The sequence below is a fragment of the Orbicella franksi genome, chromosome 10, assembly GCF_964199315.1.
Source record: "Orbicella franksi chromosome 10, jaOrbFran1.1, whole genome shotgun sequence".
In the NCBI taxonomy this organism is placed as follows: Eukaryota; Metazoa; Cnidaria; class Anthozoa; order Scleractinia; family Merulinidae; genus Orbicella; species Orbicella franksi.
The window spans coordinates 19796571-19820206 of record NC_138154.1 but is presented as its reverse complement, the minus strand read 5'-3'; the positions used below and the strand labels follow the sequence as shown (position 1 = coordinate 19820206).

The window sequence follows — 23636 nt, the reverse complement described above, 5'->3', positions numbered from 1 at the left end:
TGAATTACTACAAGTTAGAGGGAAAGAGGCTGGGCATTCTAACCTCTAAAATTGCTTCAAAATCTCAAAAAGCATAAATGGGAAATGGGGACAAGTTTTCAGGGTTACATTTGACAGAAATACATTGAGTTTACCCCGGCCAATGTGGTACTAGCATCATAGCTTAGGGATGGAGTAACAATATGGCTCTAGTCGCTTCAAGCTATGGTCACTCCAGTTTAAATCTTCACCGTTCCCTGAAGATCCCTCATGACGAAATGTGGTGTAATGTATTATTGCAAGTCCGCGGGGGTATTGTTTAATTTAGAAGCTGATCGGGGGGGGGGGGGGTTCTTCTTAGACTTTTGGCGTTCTCGGGGGGTTTCCAATGCAATGGCCTGGTTTTCCATGCGGAAATGGGATTTTTGCTATTCGTTCTACCGATTGGTTTCCAGGAATCCCTAAAAGGGAGGGTGAGGATGCCAAGTTGGCTCGGCAGATGTAAAATAGAATGGCTGGCTAAGCTTACAGTCAGATCTTTTTTATATGATAAGAAGTTACGTTCATTACCCCTATGTTATCGCTATTTTTATTTTATTGTTCAAAGGCCTACTCTCCATGAATATGCTGTAACTCAGTGGTAGAACAATGCACTGTCGCCTGGAAAGTCACAGATTGGGCTCCTAGCGAAAACACAAACATATTTCGGTTAGAAATTGCGGAAGCTCTCTCAGATATCTTTATCTCCACCAACCTTCATTTATACCACCATCAATTTTCACTCATCCTCGCTCATTGCCAAAAGTAATCGATATTTTTGGGCAAATTTTGTATCATGGCGATTTGCGGTGAGCCTGTACTTAGAAGAGAGTAAATTAAGGAAAAATCTCATTTCTGGTGAGAGTTTTGATTTTCTTACCTGCGCTTTCTGGGACATCCCAATCAGTTTGTGTTGCTTTACAGGATGAAACCTGCCCTTCTATTAGGTCGAGGTTAACACAGGCATTCACTGCCTCGTCCCTCTTGTTAAATTGGTAAATCTAAAAGTGAAAAAAAAAAAAAAAAAAAAAAAAAACCAGAACACCGAATATTTTGTTAACTAAGTAATCTCTCATCAATTAATCGTACACTTTTCACAAACAATCACAAAGAAATAAGCAGCGATTCTTCTGTTGTACCAAAAGATGGAACATTTAATTTACCCGGGGTGTTGTGCGTATTTTGTGGTTAGCTTTCAGATTTAATCCCTGCTAGTCCAGTTCTGGATTTCTGTCTCTTTGTCTCTCTGTCTCTGTCTCTGTCTCTGTCTCTGTCTGTCTGTCTGTCTGTCTGTCTCTGTCTCTGTCTGTCTCTGTCTCTGTCTCTGTCTCTCTCTCTGTCTCTCTCTGTCTCTCTCTGTCTGTCTCTGTCTGTCTCTGTCTCTGTCTCTGTCTGTCTCTGTCTGTCTCTGTCTCTCTGTCTGTCTCTGTCTCTCTCTCTGTCTCTCTGTCTCTCTCTGTCTCTCTCTCTGTCTCTCTGTCTCTCTGTCTCTCTCTCTCTCTCTCACGCAAAAATATGCTTCAGCGTCGCGTGAAAGAGAGAGGGCCAGAACTGGACTAAATTCTTACCTTTGGCACAAACACGAGTAAGAGAGTAACGTTGGTGCACACGATCAGACACAATGACGTAATGGCATATAGAGCTTCATAATTCACCGAGCCATCCATAGCGAAAGCCACAATAGCACCAATGATGGACAGCACGGCCACATTATAAACCGACATCCCGATGTACCTGGAGTCATTTAATAATAATAATAATAATCAATATTTAAACAGGGTGACCCCTTCAGTCGCAGGACTGGTATCAACGGGGGCCCTGTATAACGTAAAATAAAAAGAGCATGTATAAATAATATATATCTATAAAAAAACTAACTACTTTAAAAGATACGCTGAAATGTTTAAAAAATTTAAAAGCTTAAAAAGGTAATAGCGTTCTCATAAAAATTGGATATAGAATTGAAAATGTTCTAAAAAATAACCTAAGAAAAAAAATCGGAGATAGCCTTGAAACGTTCCTTAGGTGGTAAAATCTTTATGTTCGTTGGAAGGCTATTAAATGTGCATGCACCATGATAATAAAAAGACTTTTTAGCGACATTTAAATGAAATTTAGGAAGTATAATGTCAGTGATTGACGATCTTAGCAGGAATGCTAACATTACGTGTCCCCCAAGCCAAGAACAGACCAAATAACAGAAGGATCCCTTTGTAGGCGAATAAAACGCCCAGGAAATACGTCTTGTATTGACACGTGCACTGGTATAACACAGGGATGATAATAATGTCCTCGCTCTTTCGGATCTGCAGATAGATAATCCAAGATTATGGCTATTTTACATAGAGCGGCTTTAAAAGATAATTTGAGTGTCGTAATAAGCGCTATCTAAAACTATCTGAACGTTTTTAATGCGTTCTCTTCCTTTATGACATTGACTTAGATAAACAATAATCTCCCTTTAGCGCGGAAATATGCTCGGATACTTGTCCGCGGACATTAGCTGTTCCGAGAAGTAAACAGTTTTCCGAGAGCGTAGATAGCACTCGAGGAAAACTGTGAGCTGTCAGGAACAGATAATGTCCAAGGACAAATATCCGAGCATATTTCTGTGCCAAATGGAGGCTATTGTGTGTATTATCCTTCAAATATTTTTTTCGCAACACGCGTGGTTCAGAAATTTGTTGAATTTTACTCAGATATTCCCCAGTTTAAGCTATTCAGTCACGTGACGTGTTTAAACCAATCTGGGCAAGCGAAAATATTTGAAAACTTAAGACATCCTAACTAGAATGGCTCCGCTCGTATTTGTTTAAGACGAATATATATTACGTTTAAAACGCACAATATGTGCAACATTTATTGCGTCTTGGTAAATACGAGAAGCATAAAACGTGTGTGTCGAGAAAAGAGAAGTTGTTCTGATAGTCTCTTTAATTTAGAACATTCTATGATTCAAAAGGCGATCTGGCAAATATTAAAGTTAGTAAAGAGGACTATAAATGTCTCACCATATGTTTAAATTTCAGTATTTCGGCTTGGAGCGGATCAATTGCAATCCAGCAGGACAAGAACACCACATCAACAGCTAGCAAGCCTGCCACAATACTAAGCAGGTGAATATCCTTGATGGCCTGAGATAAAACAAAAAAGGCAAGATGTCATCGACACTTCCATTCCTTCCATCGCCGAAATTTTGATACCGTATGTTCTTGAATAAAAGGTCGGGTTCGAATAAACACTATCCCTCTTAAACACCTGGAGCCCGTTTCTCGAAAGCCCCGGAAACTTTTCGGGCCAGTAAAGCCATTTTTAGTTTGTCTGTATCTAAAAACGGAGAAATGTGTACGCATGAAACTTCTTGTATGAAGGGAACCTATGTTCATTTTAAGAATATGTGAATAAAACAACTCTGTAATCGTAAGGTTCGAGATTTTGCTATGGTTTTCCGGTCCCGAAAAGTTTCCGGGCTTTTCGAGAACCGGCCCCCTGGTCAAAGTTGAAAACATTGATCTCCGGCGTTTATACGCTTCTAGATACGACGCATTTATTTGAGATCAGACATACCTTTTAAATCGAAATTTTTCAAACAGATCTTTACTGTTAATGAGACAGGACATATTGACAGGAGCGACATGTGCTCCTGTCGAAAGGTTTAAGATGCTACCATGGTGTGCTCAGGTCGCTCATTCAAACTATATAGGGAGTTGTTATATAGTACGCTACATGATCCTGCTTCAGCTTAATCCAACTGTTAACAAACATGTTCAGTTTGTCTACGACCAAGCTATTTATAAGGCTGATTTCGGTGAGAAATCAAGCAATAATAATCTTATGCATACGTTTTGGTGTCCTCGCCCGCGTATGTTGTTACCGTGGGTGTTAATGAAATTAAACTATATAGTATTTACCAAGTGAGTGTGTCCCTATAGTTCACAATCTGTAGTTTCGTTACATCTCACCATTTTTTTGTTAGTCGTGGCAGCTGTGAATATCTTGTGCACTCGCCAGGTTTTGCTGAACATGGCACCAAATGATAAGGAAAATCCAATAGAAAGCACTGCAGCTCGAGCCTGATGACCAAATTAAGTGTTAACGTTATGTAAGATAGTTTAGGAGGTGTTCCGTCCTGCATTGTGTGCAAAGTCAGGCCTTTCCTCGCCTTACACCCAAGTTTTGCTGAGCAAAACGCAGTGGCTACTATGTGTAAGGACACAAATTGTTGCGTTTTCTATGATTGGTCAGCTGCTTTTTGCATGGCTTTAGTTGGCCGATAGTCAAAAAGTTATATCTTACATTACAGTTGCTTCCGTACTCTTCTGTGGAGAGGATCCTCGCATCCAAACCAAGCAAAATGACTGAGGTGTAACAAAGCATACATCCCAGAATAATAAGATTATTGAGATTTGGTGATGACATCTTGATGATTCTGCAGAGGAAAAAAAAAGAGAAATTTATTCGCCGGCAAAGACTGAAATTCTTCTGTTATTAGCTGGTTTCCGATGTATTGAATAGACAATAGCTAAACAATAAGTTGAGAATTTACTTAGCAAAAAATCTCGATTGTGATTTTGTCATGTATTTCCTGCGAAATGTTCGATCAGCAGGCTTTTTATGTCTCTGGTTTTCGATATTTTGGAAATCTCTTGTAAACAAATCAGTTTCTGTTGTTGTGTATATCAGAATGTCTCTGCGGTAAATTTCTTACCTACTCTTTCCTTTGCTTATGTTAAAATGCAGGAAACCCAAAGAACAGAGAATTCCAGCAGCTGCCATAAGCCACATGACTATTATAAGAGGTAACGGGATTATCATGAATTCCTGATATTGAACTGAGTGATCTTTGGGTGGCTTGTTCCCTGAAAGTATGCATGGCAAATGCAAGGTAATAAATTTCATGTCTAGTTTACTAATCTAAAAGAGAGAAACTTGAAAAATGTATACAAATGTCGTATTATCCGCCTAATTTATCTGAAACATTTTTACTAGAGTTTCTTAAAACAAGTGAGGTAGAAAACATGAGAAGGGGTTTAATTTTATAAACATCTGAAATATCACTGGATAATATCGCATCATGTCGTTTGGCAACCTCCCATCCTAGCTCAAGTCATACACTCATTTTTGTCATGTGAAGTGTTCTGTAGATAATTGTGTTGCCTTAGTTATTTCTGAGCTGATTAGGTATTCACGCACTCGTAAATATACAAACACAATTTTCAAGAAACAAGGGTAAATTCATAAGACCTCTCATACCTAAGACATGAAACAAACCAGGGTGAATGAGTCTGCTCACGCTCATAAACTCATTCGATCGTGGTTGAAGAACTCGGAGGACGCTACATTTTGCTTAACAATTCCAAGAATATCTAGAACAATTCTATTCTGGATCAACTCAGTATGTCCCTTGCTATACAGCTGACTGTGTAAGGACAACTTTACAGTCATAGATCAAACACGAGAGATCTTGTCTTACCACATTTTCAAACACTGTGACGCGGAGTGGAGTCAGATTCTTGACGAACTATTAGGTGCTTGGAAATGTGGTAAAACACTGAATCGAGTGTATGATATTTCTTCACAATCGAAGCCAACTCAAACGAAATAACGGAGAAACAAAAAGGTAAGAATATGTGCTAAAGAGATAGATCAGATCGATATCCAAACACCGTCACAGTTATGATTTCTGTCGTTTAAACTTGATGAATTATTATTGACATGATGATAGATGCGAATGCAGCCATCACACTACTGGAAAAACTACTATGGAACTATTATTGAGTTTGAGAGAAGCTGATCAAAATGTGTCACCTAGCTTAGTCCAAGTTCTACATGAAAACGAGAATTTGGTCGATTCCAAGTTCATTTTTTGCAAACGACGACACAAAAACGAAGATACCTACTGCCACCGCAGAATAAGCGCAAGACTTGTCATTTTTCTGTTTTAAGCTGATTTAGGTGAGGTATTCATTGGCCGAACAAAGTTCCATTGAATAGCAACACCTTTTCTGTACCTTTCCATAAAGAGTTCTTCGTGGCCTCAAACAGCTCAAACTTGTCTTGTTTGGTAAAATGCTGGCCAATTGGGACTAGCTTCGTTCCACCATCTGGGACAAGGGACAAGGCGAAAAAAAATCATCCAGATACGCTACCACTGGTCAATGAGATATGACAGGAGCCCATCATAGGAGCGTGCAAGTCCCATACTAAGCCTATGTCACGACATTTTTACAGACCGGTCTATTTTTAGGCTAATTCTTTTCCCGCGAAATAGGTCAGTTCCGGTCTACATGAGCACGCATCGGTAAGGAAGAAAATGGCGGCCTTAGGTGGACATGTCGACAAAATAAATGGAACAATAAAATACGCTAATTCCCTCTCCATTTTTAAGTCCGTGCTTGTAATTGGTCACTGAGGTTCCTGCGGAGGTCTGAATTCGCAGTAAATTTAAACTAAAGATACATCGGTCTGTGACAGGAATATGGGGTAGTTGCACGCTCTGGTGATGGACTCCTGGATATGACTGGTTATAGCGTGTAGCTGGAGTTTTGCTGACCAACTAAAACTCCAGAAATGCAAAGGACAAGCAAAGGAATTTATTGTTAATTTACACGAGACAATATGCACATATCGCACATAGATTAGCAACACATTTTTCACAGTAAATGAAAACCAAATTAATACATTACTTTCAGTCAATGTAAAAAGGTAAAGGAGCCCAGGCCATTAGGGCTTATCCCGGTTTCTGTAGCATTGAGCGACTAGAAGTATTTCTACTCCCCTGGCTGGGATTCTAGTCCATCGTAGGGTTACCTTCAGCATTAATTTCATTGTACTCCAACTGGTGACGCAGGGCACTGTAAGCGTCAACCCCGTTCCCAGGCTCTCTCTTCTTCCAACGGCTAAGGGAGGCAGAGGATGGAGAGCCTGGGAATGAGGTTATGTGAGAGTCGTGTTTTGTCTAAGAAACATCACAATGACCCTGGTTAGGGCTCGAACCCAGACAGCTCGATCAGGAGTCCACTGAGCGCACTGACCGCCAGGCTACCGCGCCTTCCACAGTCAACTCAAAGCCAGTCTAATGAATGAGCTAGAAACCGAATTGGATCCATTCTGCGATAAAAACATTCCATCAAGAAAGCTATGTACCTTGGAACTGTTTCACTACTATTATTCCTTCCCTCTGCTCATTGGCAGTAAACGATATCGGACCCTAAAAACACACAAAAAGAAACCGTTATCTATGGGGTTACGGTGTCCTGGGGAGCTACTCCCACAAATAATGTGTAGGGTCTGCGGCCCGCTTCCCAAAACCCTTCCTTACCCTACTCATGACCAAAATCTGCTATTTTTCCTGCCCCACTTATGACCTGACCAAAAATTCAATATCCTATTTATGACCGTTTGCGGCTGGCACAGTTGCCCCAAACATAATTTATGAAGGCTTTTGTTGATGGTCTTATCGATAATGATGAAAAAGTAGCTTCCTCTAAAAAACATAGTTAATTTGAGAACAAAATGATTAAGATTAGAGTGCAAGAGCCACACCCTATTTATGACCAAAATGGCCAAAATCGACACCCTATTTATGATCAAAACGGCTTAAAAACCCTACCCTTTGGGGCCGCATATACCTATATAGCCCATATAAGGGAGTGCCCTCAGGGTAAATGTGAAGTGGTAGGTGTGACCGTTGCATGCTGGAATTTGGCGAGTATCGTCCTATACACCGCGCGGTGGTCTGGGGTAGCTCTCAAATAAAAATCACGGGGCTGCTCGTAGTACCTTTCAGGAGTTAAAAGGCGGTTTTGGTACTTCTCTAGAGTGTCCAGCATCAAAAAGTCAACAGCGGGAGCTTTTGCGGTACCATTTAGGGCACTGAACCGAAAAAAAATTAACAGGAGGTAATGTGTTGTTTCACAATTGGTACCTCTTGGGGATGAAAAACATTTCAAGCCACCCCCAAAAAGCAGGATTATGGTACCTTTTAGGGGTTGTTTTCAAAATTTCCGACGAGCACCCCCCTCCTTTTTATATGGGAGTCCCCCCGGGCCTACACACCTAACTCGCTTTAAAATGCTGGTCTTTTTCACGGTCATTGTTTGAGTCATCACCTAACACTTCCCCCCCGCCGCTCCGCTATGGATTAGAAAAGCAAATAATTAAGCAATTACCGTAAGACCTTCAAAGTTCACATTTTGGAGCTTAGATTGTATTGTCGAAGTTACCGCGTAACTACCAACTAAATTTTCCACATTATACTTCAGTGGCTTATCGGCTGTTTGCAATGCGGTGCTAGCTTCTTTCAAGGCTAGTATGATGGCCCACATCGTATCAAATGCTGTTGCCATTTCGATCTTGTCTGAGTTGTCCTTGAGGTTTTTCACTTCTGGTTTACTGAAGACTTCCCTCAATGTCTGAAAAAAACAAAATTGCACAATATGACCAAGAAGATTACTTCATTGTGATTGCCTGAGAGCAAAACAATATAACGCGAATGATCGATTTGTATTGCAGTGCAAATTAACGAGTGGACATTCGGAATTTTCTCGGTCATACATAATTAACTACTTATTAACCGAGAGTGAGGTCTTTATGGGAAAATATATTGTCTTTCAGCCAATCATAATCCAGAATTTCGATGTGTTATTTCCACTGGTGTTACACTTGAACTGCACTGCTCTAAGCCAATCACAGACGAGTAATTTTTCATGTATATTATTAGGTGAAAAATATTTCTGAATGTCTGGCACTACAACCAAACATTAGTGTCTGGTTTGTATTAAAAATAACCAAGAAATTAGCAGTTACCTGCAACGTGTTTACGCATTGCGCGTAATAGTGTTCCGCATACATGCTCTGTTAATTAACAAATCATTGAGTATAGCTTGAAAATTGAAATATTTTTTTTAAATCGCTATTGATCCAAAGTTTGCTGCACGGTTTTCCGTGCCTAAGCTAAGAGCTATGTCTTCCCTAAACTAAATGCTTTTAATTCTTAGTTTGCAATCTGAAGGGGTATTCTCCGCCTAATCACAGAGCCGTCTTTGAATAATGCGGGCACTTTTCGTACCAGGGCTCCGTCCACACGTATCCGGACTTTTTTTAATCGGTAACTTTTTCTTTTCGGATCCGGCTTCCGTCCACTCGCATCCGCCGAATTGGGCAGCGAATCCGGATATTTTTGAATCCGCTCTCCAGGGCCGCCGGGTTGAACAAAGCCCGATTACGCTAACTCAGGTTTAGCGAGAATTTTGATTTGAGTTTTGTAACTTTTCGGTGATGTTCCTGTTTATACTGTTTGTCCTTCAGTTTTGAGCTTGACTAAGCTCAAACTACACGAAACGTAAGCAGTAAACATTTTTACCCAAGAAAAATTTATACTTCGGTTAACTTTTAATCCTGGGTTAGCGTTAACCGGCTTTGGAACAATCCGGCCGAGGGTGGAAAAACATAAATCCGCATCGAATCCGATAACGTGTGGACGGTGAAAATCCGATGACGTAGCAAAATCGTGTCCAGTCTCTTACCGAACCATAAACCAATATGGCGGCACAACGTGTAGGCCTAGTTTCTCTCAGGAGTGAGTCCGGATACGATCGGATGCATGTGTCCAGGCGAATTCGATTTGAATACGCTACGTGAGGACGGGGAAATTTTTAAATACGGAAAGAAAAAGTTGCGAGTTCAAAAATATCCGGAAACGTGTGGACGGGGTCTAAGAATTATTATCTACTTAAACCTAGCATGAATGATATTGTTGTTTATCCCTCACAAAGTGTCCACACATGCTTCTTACCAGACCGGAAGCAGTAGTTGTATTTTCATCAGATCGATATAGGATATTCTTCTCGAATATAAAGGCTCCATCAGCAGCTTTTTGGTACTGCTCTTTGGTACAAGTTTCGGTCTTGCTATTCGTTTTTCTCTCGTTTTCAACAAGCCTATACCAGTCTTCTATGGTTCCGGCATCCGGATGCAAGATCCAAACAAACTCCGGTCCATACAAGTCCATCTTGAACACCTGTAATTGACGCCTGTTTCAACATCGTTTTTAAGCTAATCACAAATGCAAAAATACATGATAATGCCCAACGCCCAAAATATAGCTGAGTGAGAGATACTATAATTCTATTTCTGATAACTTTCAGCCAAAAACAATTTGCTCTGGACTTGATTTTTATATTTTGTTTCCACGGTTCTCGAATCACTCCATGGTTACTGAAAAAAAGCATTGACATTTAATTTACTTTATAGGGTTGGACGGTAATAACTAGACAAGTTAAAGTTACACTGTTAAAAAACTCACCTCACAAAACACGAGACTAGCTCCCCTCTTATTGAATTCGCCCAGAAATATTTTAGCGTCCAATTCCTGATTAAAATTCCATATTAAAATTCATTACTATTTTTTTCAGTTTATTTCACGAAAAATAGTGAAAGTAGATAACTTTATGTTACGCTTTTTCGTACACTCTTACTTATTGTCAAGGGTTTTGACATAAATAAATTGATTGATTGATTGATTGATTCACTGGTAAAAGTAAAGTATGATGGGCCAAGTGGTCCATATCGCTGAGGCTTGTCCCGGATTTCGGTAAGCAACCAGGGGTATTTCTACTCTCTTCTTCCCTGGATGGGATGTTAGTCCATCGCAGGGCTGGGGCTGGCCCTAGCATTACATTGGTCGGTAACCATTCATGCCCCTCAAGAGGTACTGTAAGATAAGAATATCTTGCCCAAAACACAAAGCAATGACCTGGCAAGGGCTCTAGCCTGACCCGCTTGGTCTTGAGTCCAGTGCAAGAGCAGTCCAGGTTTGTCAGTCGCTAGACTTTCGTGTGCTATCCTTGTTAAACAAAGTTGATTTACTTCCGTTTAGTTAAGTGATTTCAAGCGAGGTAAGAGAGGATTAAAAAATATAATAAAATAGGCTTTTTTTTCAAGGTAATCCCTCTCAAACTAATTTTAGCAATGGTACCCAGTTCTTTCGCGTATAATGGTACCACAGAGGTGCTTCGGCGGTCCACGAGAACAAAATCTGCGTTACAGGACTGGCTATTTCTAGTCTCTCCTAGGATTTCCGAAACCGGGAGTGATCTAATACCCAAGATGGACTACCTTAGGCCTGTGTGCGGGATTAGTCTTGAGGGTGAATTATTACCTTCAGTTTGTTAAGCTTTATTTTGATGTCCTCTTTTATATTTTGGTGTCTCAGCAAACCTGTATCAATTGCTTCATATCCGATGATATCTAAATCCGGATGGTGTATAAGATCACCCACTACCTGAAAGTTGATACCAAGAACAATTCGCAATTACTATTCTGAGTGAAGCTTAGTCAGACCATGAAATACAGAAAGTTGTTATTCCATCGTGTTATTTCTATGACATATAGCTCCTGCTTTGTATGAATTGCTGTTCATCCCGCTCGGCCATTGTTGCTCCGTATACCTATCGAACCGAGTTAGGTAATTATACTGTAATTATACTTTAAAATGACACAGTGGGCTAATTTAACACTGACCCAAATACAGCAATCTACACAATCAAAATCAGAAGGTTAGTTTCAAAGCTTTAGCACAAGAGTAGCGAGTGAAGGGGGAGGATGGCGTCGAGTATTACACGTAAATGAAATCTAGTATCCGAAGTGAACGATGGAAAACACTTTATTCACTCGATGAATGACATTCAAGGAGTGAATATCAAAAATGCCTGGTAAGACCGTGCTGAAACAGAACAAGCGGAACTGTAAAGAATATTAGGCTTAAGATTAAAAAGAGTCATGATCACTATTTAAGAAAAAATCATAATATATCAATCTACGTCTACCACCAAATTGTTTAGTTATTATCTATTTCACCTATTAATACTTTGAAATTATATAATTCGTAATAAACGAACTATTATTGTTAGGTTTATTAACTGATGCTTAATGTATTTTAGGCCCCACCTTCACATAAAGTCCTCCTGTATCCAGGAAATCATACACGATCGCGGCTCTCTTCCACTTGAAGTAGTCCATCAGTCGAAAGTTTGCAACATTGAATGTGAACGCTGTTGGCGCAAAGGTAAATCCGAAACTATTTTCGAGTTCGCTCACTTCAGAAGTAGTTGTTAGGTATGTCACCTGTTGAAAAGAAATAGACGATGGTTAGTTTAAAGTTAATTAATTAACGCTTGTTGATTGTTAGCAACTACATGGTTAATCCAAGACACAACTATGACTATTTTAAGCTAGATTCCTCATTCCTAGCCATCCTTGTTTTGCTTCTTTTTTGATGTATTTTTGTGCAGCCTTTTAACACTTTAATTGCTTTAAAAACTAATCCCTTTTGGTGAAAATTTTAATTGTTAACCGTAGGTTATTTTTCAGAACGCTCGCAGAATTAAGTCTTTCTTTCCTTACAAAGATCGTTTCAACCGCTCGCAGAAATGGAAGATTGTCTGGAAAGCCAGTTGCTGGGATTGTAATGTTTTCTACATGGGTAAAACCAAAAGAAGATTGCATGACAGAAAGACGGAGCACTTCAAAGTTCTCACTCAAGTTGGTCACGCCTCCGCTGTTACTGATCATTCAACTTCTACCAGTCACAACATCAAATGGGACCATTTTGAGATTCTCAGTAGCAAGTGGTCAATGTGATTTACAGTGTAAAATCAAGGAAACATTGTTAATACGGGACTTAAAACCCGCCCTAAATGAAAACGTCGGTAGGAAAAACTCTTTCTTTATTATTTCACACCGGATGTAATTTCTTTTGTTCATTGTCGTCTGGCTAGTTACCAATACCTCGCTTTAGTTTTAGTTTTTTTAAATCTTGTCATATTTTGTAAGCGTCACTTTTGAAGATATATGTTGTAGCATACGAAACTTCAAGTTTAATATACCATGCGAAACCCGTTTGTTATGTTTGTAACCGTTGTTTGTTTTCTTTTTCTCCTGAAATTGAAATGGCCGAAAAACAAGAATTTTGATCAGTTTCTGATTGGGGGAAAACTAACCGACGCCATCTTGGATTTGGAGAACAACGTGGCTGAACCCTCAAGGCTTCTATAAATGAGAAAGAAAGCACGGAAAACAGTGTTGTCATCTCGCTTTCGATTATTGATGGAGTAAATCAACGACCAATCACATGGAAGACTTTCAGAAATTGGTAAGTCTTTTATTATTAATTCTGTTTATTTTGTTTTATGTAAGGGGTAATCCCTAACGTTATGACATCACGCAGAGATCTCAAGGTTTAATACTCTCCTTAAGAGAGGGGTAATGGGAAGCCGGTAAGTATCTCATTATGTATGTTGACATCGCCGTCTTCTCCGATTGGTTACCGATGACGTCATCGTCCCTGTAACGAGTATGCGTACACGAAGCGCAAGTCCAGTTCCCGCCTCGCGGATCACGTGACAGTGGGCTCACGTGGTCGGCCATGTTGTAGTTTTCGTCGTTGCTGCTTAGTGCATTAAATAAGTTGTTTTGCGGACGCTGTTGTCTATCCACTTGTCGTTACATGGTGTCAGAAGTTTCGCGAATCCACACTACAAGAAAACTGAATGATTTGTGGCAGAAGTCGCCGAATTTATGAGCGAACGCAGCGGTGAAGATAGCGAACAGCTTCTTTCGACAAGTCCGATTTCAAGTTTGACAACAATGGCGAATTTCCAAATACCTCCTCCTGACATACTCGAGCTAAACGATGGTTCCACAGCGTCCAATTGGCGAACTTGGGTCTCTGCTTGGAATAATTACAGGTTGGCTACGAAGCTAGATAAAGAGGAAGAAGCGCGCCAAGTAGCGACCCTTTTGGCAGTAATTGGAAAAGAAGCGAACAAGGTGTTTCGTACTTTTACATGGGCCTCGCCAGACGAGGCAAAGAAAATCGCTTCGGTTGTAAGCAAGTTTGAAGAGTATTGCATTCCCAGGGAAAACACTATTTACGAACGTTTTATTTTCTTTACGCGGGATCAGCGGGAATCTGAAACTGTTGACCAATATTTGACGGAGGTTCGCCAAATTGCAGCAAATTGTGATTTCGAGTCAATCACACCCGATCAGCTTCTCCGGGATCGACTGGTGCCAGGTACCAAAACTGCCAAGGTACGTGAAAATTTGCTCAAAGAGAAGAAATTGCTATAGATATCGCTCTTGCTGCCGAGAGTACGGCCGTGCAAATGAAAGTTATGTCTGCTGAGTCCGGATTGAGTGCTGTGAAAGAGAAAGAGAAAGAGAAAGAGAAAGAGAAAGAGAAAGAGAAAGAGAAAGAGAAAGAGAAAGAGAAAGAGAAAGAGAAAGAGAAAGAGAAAGAGAAAGAGAAAGAGAAAGAGAAAGAGAAAGAGAAAGAGAAAGAGCAGTCAGAAAATCTCCCATCTGTCAGCGGTGGTTGGATCAAGGACTGCATATTCTGTGGTCGGAACCACGAAAGACGCAGCTGTCCTGCCTTTGGTCAGATATGCGCATATTGTAAAAAGAAGAATCATTTTGTTGTCAAGTGCCCAGCAAAAAGCAAGGTGTCTACTGTCCAAGAGCGATTCTATTTAAGTGCTGCAGGCGTTGGTAACGGAGGTCGTGAGATGGTGACCCTCACTGTATCAAAGGAGTTTAAGGCCCTTTCAGGGCATGATGTGACTTTCTTGATGGACACTGGGGCTGAATGCAATCTTTCGCCCTTGGATGTCTACAAGAGGGCGACAGGCGATTTACACTTGAAATTCCTCAATGCACGCGGAAAGTCAGTCATGGTTTTAGCTAATGGAGATGAGCAACCCATCGAGGGCAAAGCCACAGTGTATGTCTCCCGCAAAGGAAACGCATACAAAATAGAAGTCAATGTAGTCAGGGGCCATGGGTATGAGCCCACACTGTCCAAGCAGACAATGTTGGAAATGAAGTTGATAAAGATTCTTGACAGCGACCGAGATCCACGCGTCAATGTACTGAAGACAGACACAGAACCATTGCTGGAAGAGTATGACGATGTATTTGAAGGCCTTGGAAAGTTGGACGGACAATACCACATCGTAACAGACGAGTCCATCAGACCTGTAGTACATCCTCCGCGGCGTCTACTTGTTGCGATGACTGAGCGAGGTTCAGAGGAAACTCGAAGAAATGGCAGCTGCCAACATAATCGAACAAGTCGACCAACCTACTAACTGGGTGTCAAGTATGCTAGCAGTGAGCAAGCCATCCACTGAAGCTGAGGGGGAAACCAAGTTACGAATCTGTTTAGATCCCAGAGATCTGAATCTTGTCATAAAGCGTGAACATTTCCCGATGCCCACAATTGAAGAAATTGCAACTAGGCTGAATGGAGCGAAACTCTTGAGTGTTTTTGATGCCAGTAATGGTTTCTGGCAAGTAGAACTTGATGATGAATCTAGCACTTTAACAACATTTAACACCCCGTTCGGGCGTTACCGTTGGAAGCGAATGCCATTTGGCATCAATAGTGCACCGGAAGTTTGGCAGCGCAAAATGCGAGAGCACATTGAGGGGCTTAAAGGAATAGAGGTCATTGCAGATGATTTTGTGATCGTTGGATTTGGCAACACACCTGCTGAGTGGCAGGCAGATCATGACCGGAATGTGTGTGCCTTCCTGGAGCGCTGCCGTGAGAGAAACCTGAAGTTGAACAAGAAGAAAGCTCGACTGAAATAGCAAGAAGTTCCTTTCATCGGACACGTTCTAACCCCCGAGGGACTGAAACCAGATCCACTCAAGGTAGAGGCCATTGTGGGAATACCAAACCCCAGTGATGTTCAGTCCTTACGTAGGTTTCTTGGCATGGTGAACTACTTGGCAAAGTTCCTCCCACGTCTATCCGAAGAAACAGAGGTCCTGAGAAGACTCACTGAAAAGGATGCTGAGTGGTGTTGGCTGAAAAGTCATGCAGATTCTGTGGCCCGTGTCAAGGAAATGATTGTATCTGCACCTGTACTTGCCTACTATGACATGAATAAGCTAGTGGTCATTCAATGCGACGCTTCCCAAAGCGGACTTGGCGCAGCTCTGTTACAAGAGGAGCGCCCAGTGGCTTACAGCTCTCGTGTGATGATTCAAACTGAACAAAACTATGCTCAGATTGAAAAAGAGCTACTCGCCATAGTTTATGCGTGTGAAAAATTTGATCAGTACATCTTTGGAAGGAGCAATGTAATTGTGCAGTCAGACCACAAGCCGCTGGAAACGATATTTAGGAAGCCCATCCACAATTCGCCAAAACGCCTCCAACGCATGCGCCTCCGCCTGCAGAAATATGACATCCAAGTAGAATACAAGAAAGGAGAGACCATGTTCTTGGCTGACACATTAAGTCGTGCATACTTGGAAAATGAGTGTCAGACCCAGGACAGTGACGTCCGTTCTAGCAGAGAACAACTGTTTTCTTTTGAGTTAGAACAGATTAAACATGATGAAGATCTAAGTTTCTCCCCTACTCGTCTGGAAAAGCTGCGTGAGGAGACTGCCAAGGACGAAGAATTAGAGATTCTATCTGATGTTATCCATGAAGGTTGGCCAGAGACCCTAGCAGAAGCTCACAAATATGACAGGCGTTGGAGGCAAGTAATTGAGCTGTATTGGAACAGCCGTGATGAGCTGACCACAGAAGATGGAATGGTGTACAAGGGTCATCGCCTTGTGATACCATTTAAAGAGCGTCCCGGCGTTGTAAAGAGCCTGCATGAATCACATATTGGAATAGAAGGAACATTGCGTCGTGCCCGCGACACTGTTTACTAGCCTGGGATCACAGCCCAGCTCAAAGATCACCTGTCAAGCTGTGGAATCTGTAACCGTTATCAGCCCCAACAATGCAAAGAGCCATTAAAGCCTCATGATGTGCCTGATTTGCCTTGGGAGAAAGTTGGAGTTCATCTATTTGTGCTGGACGGGCAGTCATTTTTGATAGCCGTTGATTACTACTCTGGTTATTTTGAGGTGCAAGATATGAGTAGCACCACCAGCACCCGTGAGATCACCGTTCTAAAGGCGTGGTTTTCCAGGCATGGTATTCCTGTGACCGTCATCAGTGACAATGGGCCTCCCTTCAACAGCGAAGACTTCAAGACCTGCAGTGAGGAATGGGACTTTCACCACGTCACATCAAGCGCTTATCACGCACAAAGTAATGGTCGTGTTGAAAATGCAGTTAAGACCTGCAAATCATTGCTGACCAAAGCCCGAGCTGATAAGCGTGATCCTCTGCTGGCGTTACTTGAGTGGCGCAACACACCAACTGAGGGTATGAATGCTTCTCCTGTTCAGTTACTATATGGTAGGCGAACACGCACCCGTCTCCCAGTAGCCAAGAAATTGTTAACTCCAGAGGTGATAACTGATGTCCCCGAAAAGATCAAGATCAGGAAGCTGAAACAGAAACACTACTATGATCGCCACTTGCATGAACTGCCAAAATTGCACGACGGTGATGCCATTAGAATGCGATTACCACGCGAGAAGGAATGGTCACTGGGGCGCGTCATTGGAGAGGAGGGGGCCCGTTCCTACTTGGTTGAGGTGAATGGAAAGCATTATCGTCGGAACCACAAATGGCTCAGAGCAACACCCGAGGAATTACCAGAGTCAGTGGAGACAAACCTCGAGCTGACGGATCCTACTGAACTGGTTGAGTCAAGCCCAGCTGAGCTACCACAGCCAATAATACCATCATCTCCATTAGTTTCTGGGCCACACACTAAAGGTCGTCCAGTGCGTGATCGCCGCCCGCCAGTGTGGCTAAAAGATTACGAGTGCTGAAATAAGACACTGACTCTACCTTGTGCTTTTTTACTTTGGCTTTATTATGTACTTGTGCAGAGCATTTCAGTTGGTTACAGTGTTTAATGCACAAGGTTTTCTGAGGCAGATTTGAACATGATGTTATTGTTTTCTTTTATTAGTATCAACGTTCTGTCTGCATTTACTGAACTATTAGACTTAGGAAGGGAGATGTAACGAATATGCGTACACGAAGTACAAGTCCAGTTCCCGCCTCGCGGATCACGTAACATTGGGCTCACGTGGTCGGCCATGTTGTAGTTTTCGTCGTTGCTGCTTAGTGCATTAAATAAATTGTTTTGCGGACACTGTTGTCTATCCACTTCTCGTTACAGTCCCATCGTGCTTGGCTGTACCCTATATAGGTGGAACTCGGACCTATTTCTCTCAGTCTTCATCATGGCGGACAGCAGCAAGGACTTCTGCAGCTGTACGTTTTAGGGCGGGACACTGCAAGTATTTTATCGATTTTGTAATGATTGTGTAGCCATGGAAATCCGTGAAAATATACTGTTAGTATTTTATCGATTTTTTAACGATTGTGTCGCCATGGAAATCCGTGAGACCGATCCCAGGTCCTCCGTTGAGGCTGATGGACTGTTTTCCAACATGGCCGCACTTTCAGGGTCACCGCCATCTTCAATTTTCAAGTCGTCTCCTGATTGGCTGAAAACTAACCGACGCCATATTGGATTTAGAGAACAATAGAATCCATTGTTCTCCAAACAATAGCTTATTGTGTTTCTCGGCGCCTGATTGGTTACGGCCCATATAAGCGCCATATACCACTCGCGTTTTGTAGCTTTCACTCTAGCAACCGGACGAATTGTCCCCGCCAACAAGACATAATCAACACAGTTTGCTTTTGGCCAAGAGAGAAGTTTATTTCCACATCCGAAGACACAAGATAAATCATAAAATCTACAAACTGAGAAATAAACCTCTCCGCTACCCACCCTATCGCTAAGAAATACAGAAAACAGGGGAGGATGGGTGGGAGAAAAACTGCATGAGGTAGAAAAACGATGTGACTACTACGAGAGTAATAGAAACTGAAATACAATACGACATACGCTCAAAGTTAAGTAACGCCATTGAATAGGGGGCGTGTTGAGTACGGTTGCCAATTAATCCCGGTGAGCGGAAGCGCCCAAAGGAAAAGCATGAATTGCCGGTGAAATCTGATTGGCTCACATTTATCGTATGACAGGTAAGCAGCCAAGGGGCGGCAGACGACTCGTGAAGTAAATGTCGATGAATGCATCTAGCGTTTTTGTTTGCCCTTAGCCCGTTCGCCTGACAAAAAGCCTGATTGTAGGTTAACTGATTAAATGGAGAGTTACTGTTGTCTGCAAAGGTCTTAAATGGTTCCAGGGTACGCGTTTAACATGTAGATTCAGCAGAAAATTCATTTTGCTTTAAAAATGTCATTCTTGAAGGGACGTCACGACCATACTAGAACCTGGGCTCTTTTTTGATAAGATATTAGTATCTTCTTTGGATATGAAGATTTGGATTTGAAGATATTAGTATCTTATTAGTATCTTTTTTGGTAAGATATTATTAAGATATCAGATATTAGGTAACTCTTATTTATGTCATTTTTAGGTGATTTTTATTTAGGAGGGCTCCACTGAAAACCGCCTTTGGTGAGTTGGATTCCCTCACTAAATATTACTATTATTATTATTAATATTATTATTATGATACTCGGTCAACTCGGATGTGCGTGGCTGAAGCTGGAACTTGAAACGCTGAAACACCTTCGGAATGGAGAAAAGGTTTTGGGACTAATATCTATGCTCTATAGATAGAGATCACTACTCCGTTACTATAATCTTGGTTATTTCATTTCTTACCATAAGTTTACCGTAAAATCGTACCACATTCAATACCGAGGAGGCTTCATCGGGTGTGTTAGGACCGAGCAGAATCAACGGGCGTGATCCATTGTACCATCTATTATCTTTCAACGCAAAGGTAGAATAAAAAATAGCGTTGCTTGGGACCCCCTGTTGAGGAACAGATTTTAATAATACACTCAACTTATTGTGTTGTCTTTGGGTGCCATTGTCTTTCATAAATGTAGTTTTTTTATTGTTAAAACACGTTTGACATATTTTAAACGCACATAGGAATTACCTTGACATTTAGAGTTTCAAAGATGTTAATCACGTTCCATTCCGTGAAAACTGAACTGCCATACTGGTGAAAATACAATAGTTTTTTCCCGATTTGTCAGTAAATGAGCTTGTCAATTCATCGAATAAACATTTGTTGCAAGTTATAGATGAAGTTTTTGGACGACTTACAAAACCCTTCTACCTTGTTTTCCAAGTTGTTAGTTTTGAAGGGAAGCCTGTAGGCCACTTGTAACAGTTGGTCACGTGACTTGTTTTGCAAGAACACACTGATCTAGTCAATGGTAATCCATCACTTAGAAATGCTAAACACATTCACAAATAAGCTTATATGATAAATTTTGAAGTTCAGGTTTATATCCTTTTAGAGGAACTTTTTACGGACATTAAAGCTTAGAAGGAGGCTGCAGTGGTTTTCCATACAAATCCTTGTAATTTTGCAAGTTTTCAAGCTGCTATAAAATCTTTGGAATTTTCCATTCTTCCTGATATTTTACCTTTCTTTCTATCTCTCATAGTTGCATGTCGGCAGCTTCCTTTTGTAGTGATTAATAGCGAAGGTTTCTGGAGGGCATAACTTTCTCGCTTCCAAGCCTACGTCTTGTTCCATATAAACACGCAATAAAAGAACTTGGCAAATATCCAACTGAGCCATATTGACCTTAGGGTTGGTCAACAGCTTTTAGATATTAAACGTTTTCTTCTACAAAACGTACCTTTGTGGGATAAGGGCCACCTATGACTATCTCATATTTGTCGAAGAAAGCTTTTAAATCCGAAGAGTTTTTGGCGGCTTCTATTGCGAGGTTTATCCCGACAGATGTCGCTTTGTTTGTAAGCCTTCTCTCCAGTACGGGAATAATAATCTTCGTCTTGTTGGCGTTACATTTTAATAATCCAATCACCACGACGATGACAAGAGCGGAAATAACCGCTGTACTATTCATCGCACCTACGGAAGAGTTAGTGAAGCGACTTCCAGGTCAAAAACTGATGTGGAACTACAATAAAAAAGAAATAAAAAGGAAAGCTGTTGAATTTTTGTAACTGAGAAAATAAGCCAGATAGACTAAGATTAGAATTTTCTTCTTTCGGCGATCGCAAAAATACGTTGTCTCATATACATTTATTGTAGTGACAGTGGCGAGTGTCTGATTTTGCCAAGCACATTCTGATCTTCAAAATTATGTTTACGTTGATTTTAGGAAGGGACTTTTTTGTTCCCAGACGCCGTGATCCTTTTGGTCCGCGATAAGAATGACGTTTTTTTCGGCGGACCCTACTGAGGGGAACACAGCGGTCATACATCTGCGCATGTGCGAGCAATGGAGCAACTAAAAGGCGGCCAAAATATTTTCATGACATTGTTCTTTTCGTGGGTCATCGGCATCTTATAAATTACATTTTCCTCGTTATTGATATATTTGTTTATGTTTTAGTCTGTACAACGAGAGCTTACAGAAATAAGATTTAAAAATTGTTGTAACTTCTGCTTGTTGCAGGTCTTTCTTTTCCGCGGTGTGTATTTTCCGTGCTCCTTGAATTTTTTTGTCCGCGTCGACTTTGCATTCAGTGCACCAGTTTTTCCCAGGTTTGTAGTGCAGAAAAGATTTTCCCACCTGGTCAAAGAAGAGGTACAGGCGGTTTGGGATCGGTATTTTGGCCAGCTATGCCCCCATGACGATGGACATGAACATAGTTTGCCGTTTCGATTCATCTCGTTGCTGTGCTTGAGACAAATCCAGGATCCGGATGGAATCCCCACAGTCCTTGCCAAAATTTTTCCAGCTTGTCTGAGCGAAGCCGAATCATTGCAATTGTGTTTTTCTTCTCCCATTTTTCCTTCTTTTATACACCGTTTTTCGTCCGTTTCCGGCGTCACGCGCCGTACGGATAAATAAAAACAAATAAAAATATACTACGCTGTCGGCTCGCAGCATGACACGGGTTTTCAAGAATTATAAACCTTTTTTGGTAAAGCTAAAAACAAAATGGTAAATCAACAGAACACCGGTAACTTAATAAACTTTGTGTCTGAAAAGTCTTAAGTTTTCCTTTTACCTACTTTCTTTTCCTTTTACAGATTTTTATGAACTTTCAATTTTTTTTCGTAAATATTGCGTGACACCGGTTGTTTCCCATGTTTTGCGCGGGAAATCTGCGCGCGGCTACCAAAAAATGTACCCATCTGCGCATGCCCGACATTTGACTGTTGTGTTACTGAGGGGACTATTGAGGGTCTTACACAAACCGCCATATTTTGTTCATTCGAAACCACGGACCGCTTTCTTTTTCTCCTAAAAACCGAAACCACCCCACTGGTAGGACGATTATTATCATAACCGATCTGTTAACAGCACGGAATAACTTCTTTACGACATGTTCACTCAATATAATCGTAATTCTCCTCACAGACAAGAAGATCACAAATTGTCTCTAAAGAAAGAAAATTAGCGAACAAAAAGTTTGACGTCTACTGGGTTGCTCACAAACACAGAGAGCTCCGGTTGTTTGAATGACCCCCTCAAAAAAACGCAATAAATAACGAAAACCGCAAACTAAATTTATGATTTCCCGCAACCGCACGATAATTTCTTAATCGCTAACCGCCAGATAAATGTGAATGTACCCACCAGATTATAATAGACCCTCCCTATTTTCAAGTTTGTTGGAGAAGTTATTCCAGTCCACTTGCTTTTTGTATGGCTTACAGCATCTGAGGTTTTTGTTCATTTGCCCGGATACAATGATAACCTCTCTCCCGGGGGCCTTTGTCTTGAGGTGTATGGCAAAAAGAGTAAGCAGTGAAGCGACAGAAAAATATATGCAGATGCTAGCTTTATGAGAAGAGCGCTCCCTACTCAGTGCGAGGAACTCCCATGGAAAAAAGTGCTTGTTCAGTGAGAAAGAAAAACAAATTCTATTCCGACCCAAGCACCTTCGTGGTCATCACAAGCAAGTATGGCAACAGTTAAGTTGTAGATAGCCAGGAAGGAACTCCTGAAAAATACCACATGTTAGGGAAACTGTAGCGTAATTAGAAGGAGAAAAAGATGCTTGGGCTCAGGTTGACTGAAAGGAACCAGTATTACAGGGTATCAAAGAGAGAGCAATTTTTAGTCAATATCTAGTTTTTACTCATATATTTTTGTACTGGTCCCTAAAATTAAAAGGGATGGGTGGCGGGGAGGGCGCGGAAGGAGATATAAAGTACTCGCTATCAAAGTTTAGTGGTAAGCAATCCCCATCGTGATGTTCAGGTCACGAGCTGGACGTGGTCAAAGTGCTGTTGTTAGTTGTGTTTGTAGAATTCTACTAGTATACAGATGCAAATGCGGCAATATGATTGGTCGAGCTTCTCGTGTAATACCAGCCATTTTTACATGGCTAACTCCATGAACGGGTAAGATGAACTAAATCCTTCGCTGTGATTGGCTACCCGAACAGGCAAGATGGCGCTATCCCGCCCTCTCGAGACTACATGCTGTATCCCACAGAATAAATTTCCCGAAAGCCATATAATAAATCCTTTAATATATAGATTTAGGCCAGCCTAAAAGCGGAGCTCCTCAGTTATTTTTCGGAATGTTGTTGCTAATGAAAATAATCCAACATGTATGAGGTAAATTGCGAAGGATTTAATAGTTTCAGCCGGAACTAGTATTATATCAGCAGATCGAGGTGTAAGATGGTGTGATTATG

General features: G+C 41.2%; 1 protein-coding gene across 1 annotated transcript; it reads right to left on the bottom strand.

Moving 5' to 3' along the window:
• Positions 1-405: 405 nt before the first annotated feature.
• On the bottom strand, positions 406-21476 carry LOC145500772 (gamma-aminobutyric acid type B receptor subunit 2-like). The gene is made up of 16 exons (XM_081480311.1): positions 20651-21476; positions 19653-19805; positions 11968-12144; positions 11180-11302; positions 10325-10390; positions 9815-10039; positions 8190-8432; positions 7165-7228; positions 6030-6122; positions 4727-4877; positions 4315-4447; positions 3981-4091; positions 3030-3152; positions 2167-2324; positions 1587-1767; positions 406-1019 (listed from the first exon to the last, which is right to left on the bottom strand). Exons 1-16 carry the CDS (start codon positions 20879-20881, stop codon positions 855-857), a joined length of 2397 nt encoding a protein of 798 aa, XP_081336437.1. The 5' UTR covers positions 20882-21476; the 3' UTR covers positions 406-854.
• Between the last annotated feature and the right edge of the window lie 2160 nt (positions 21477-23636).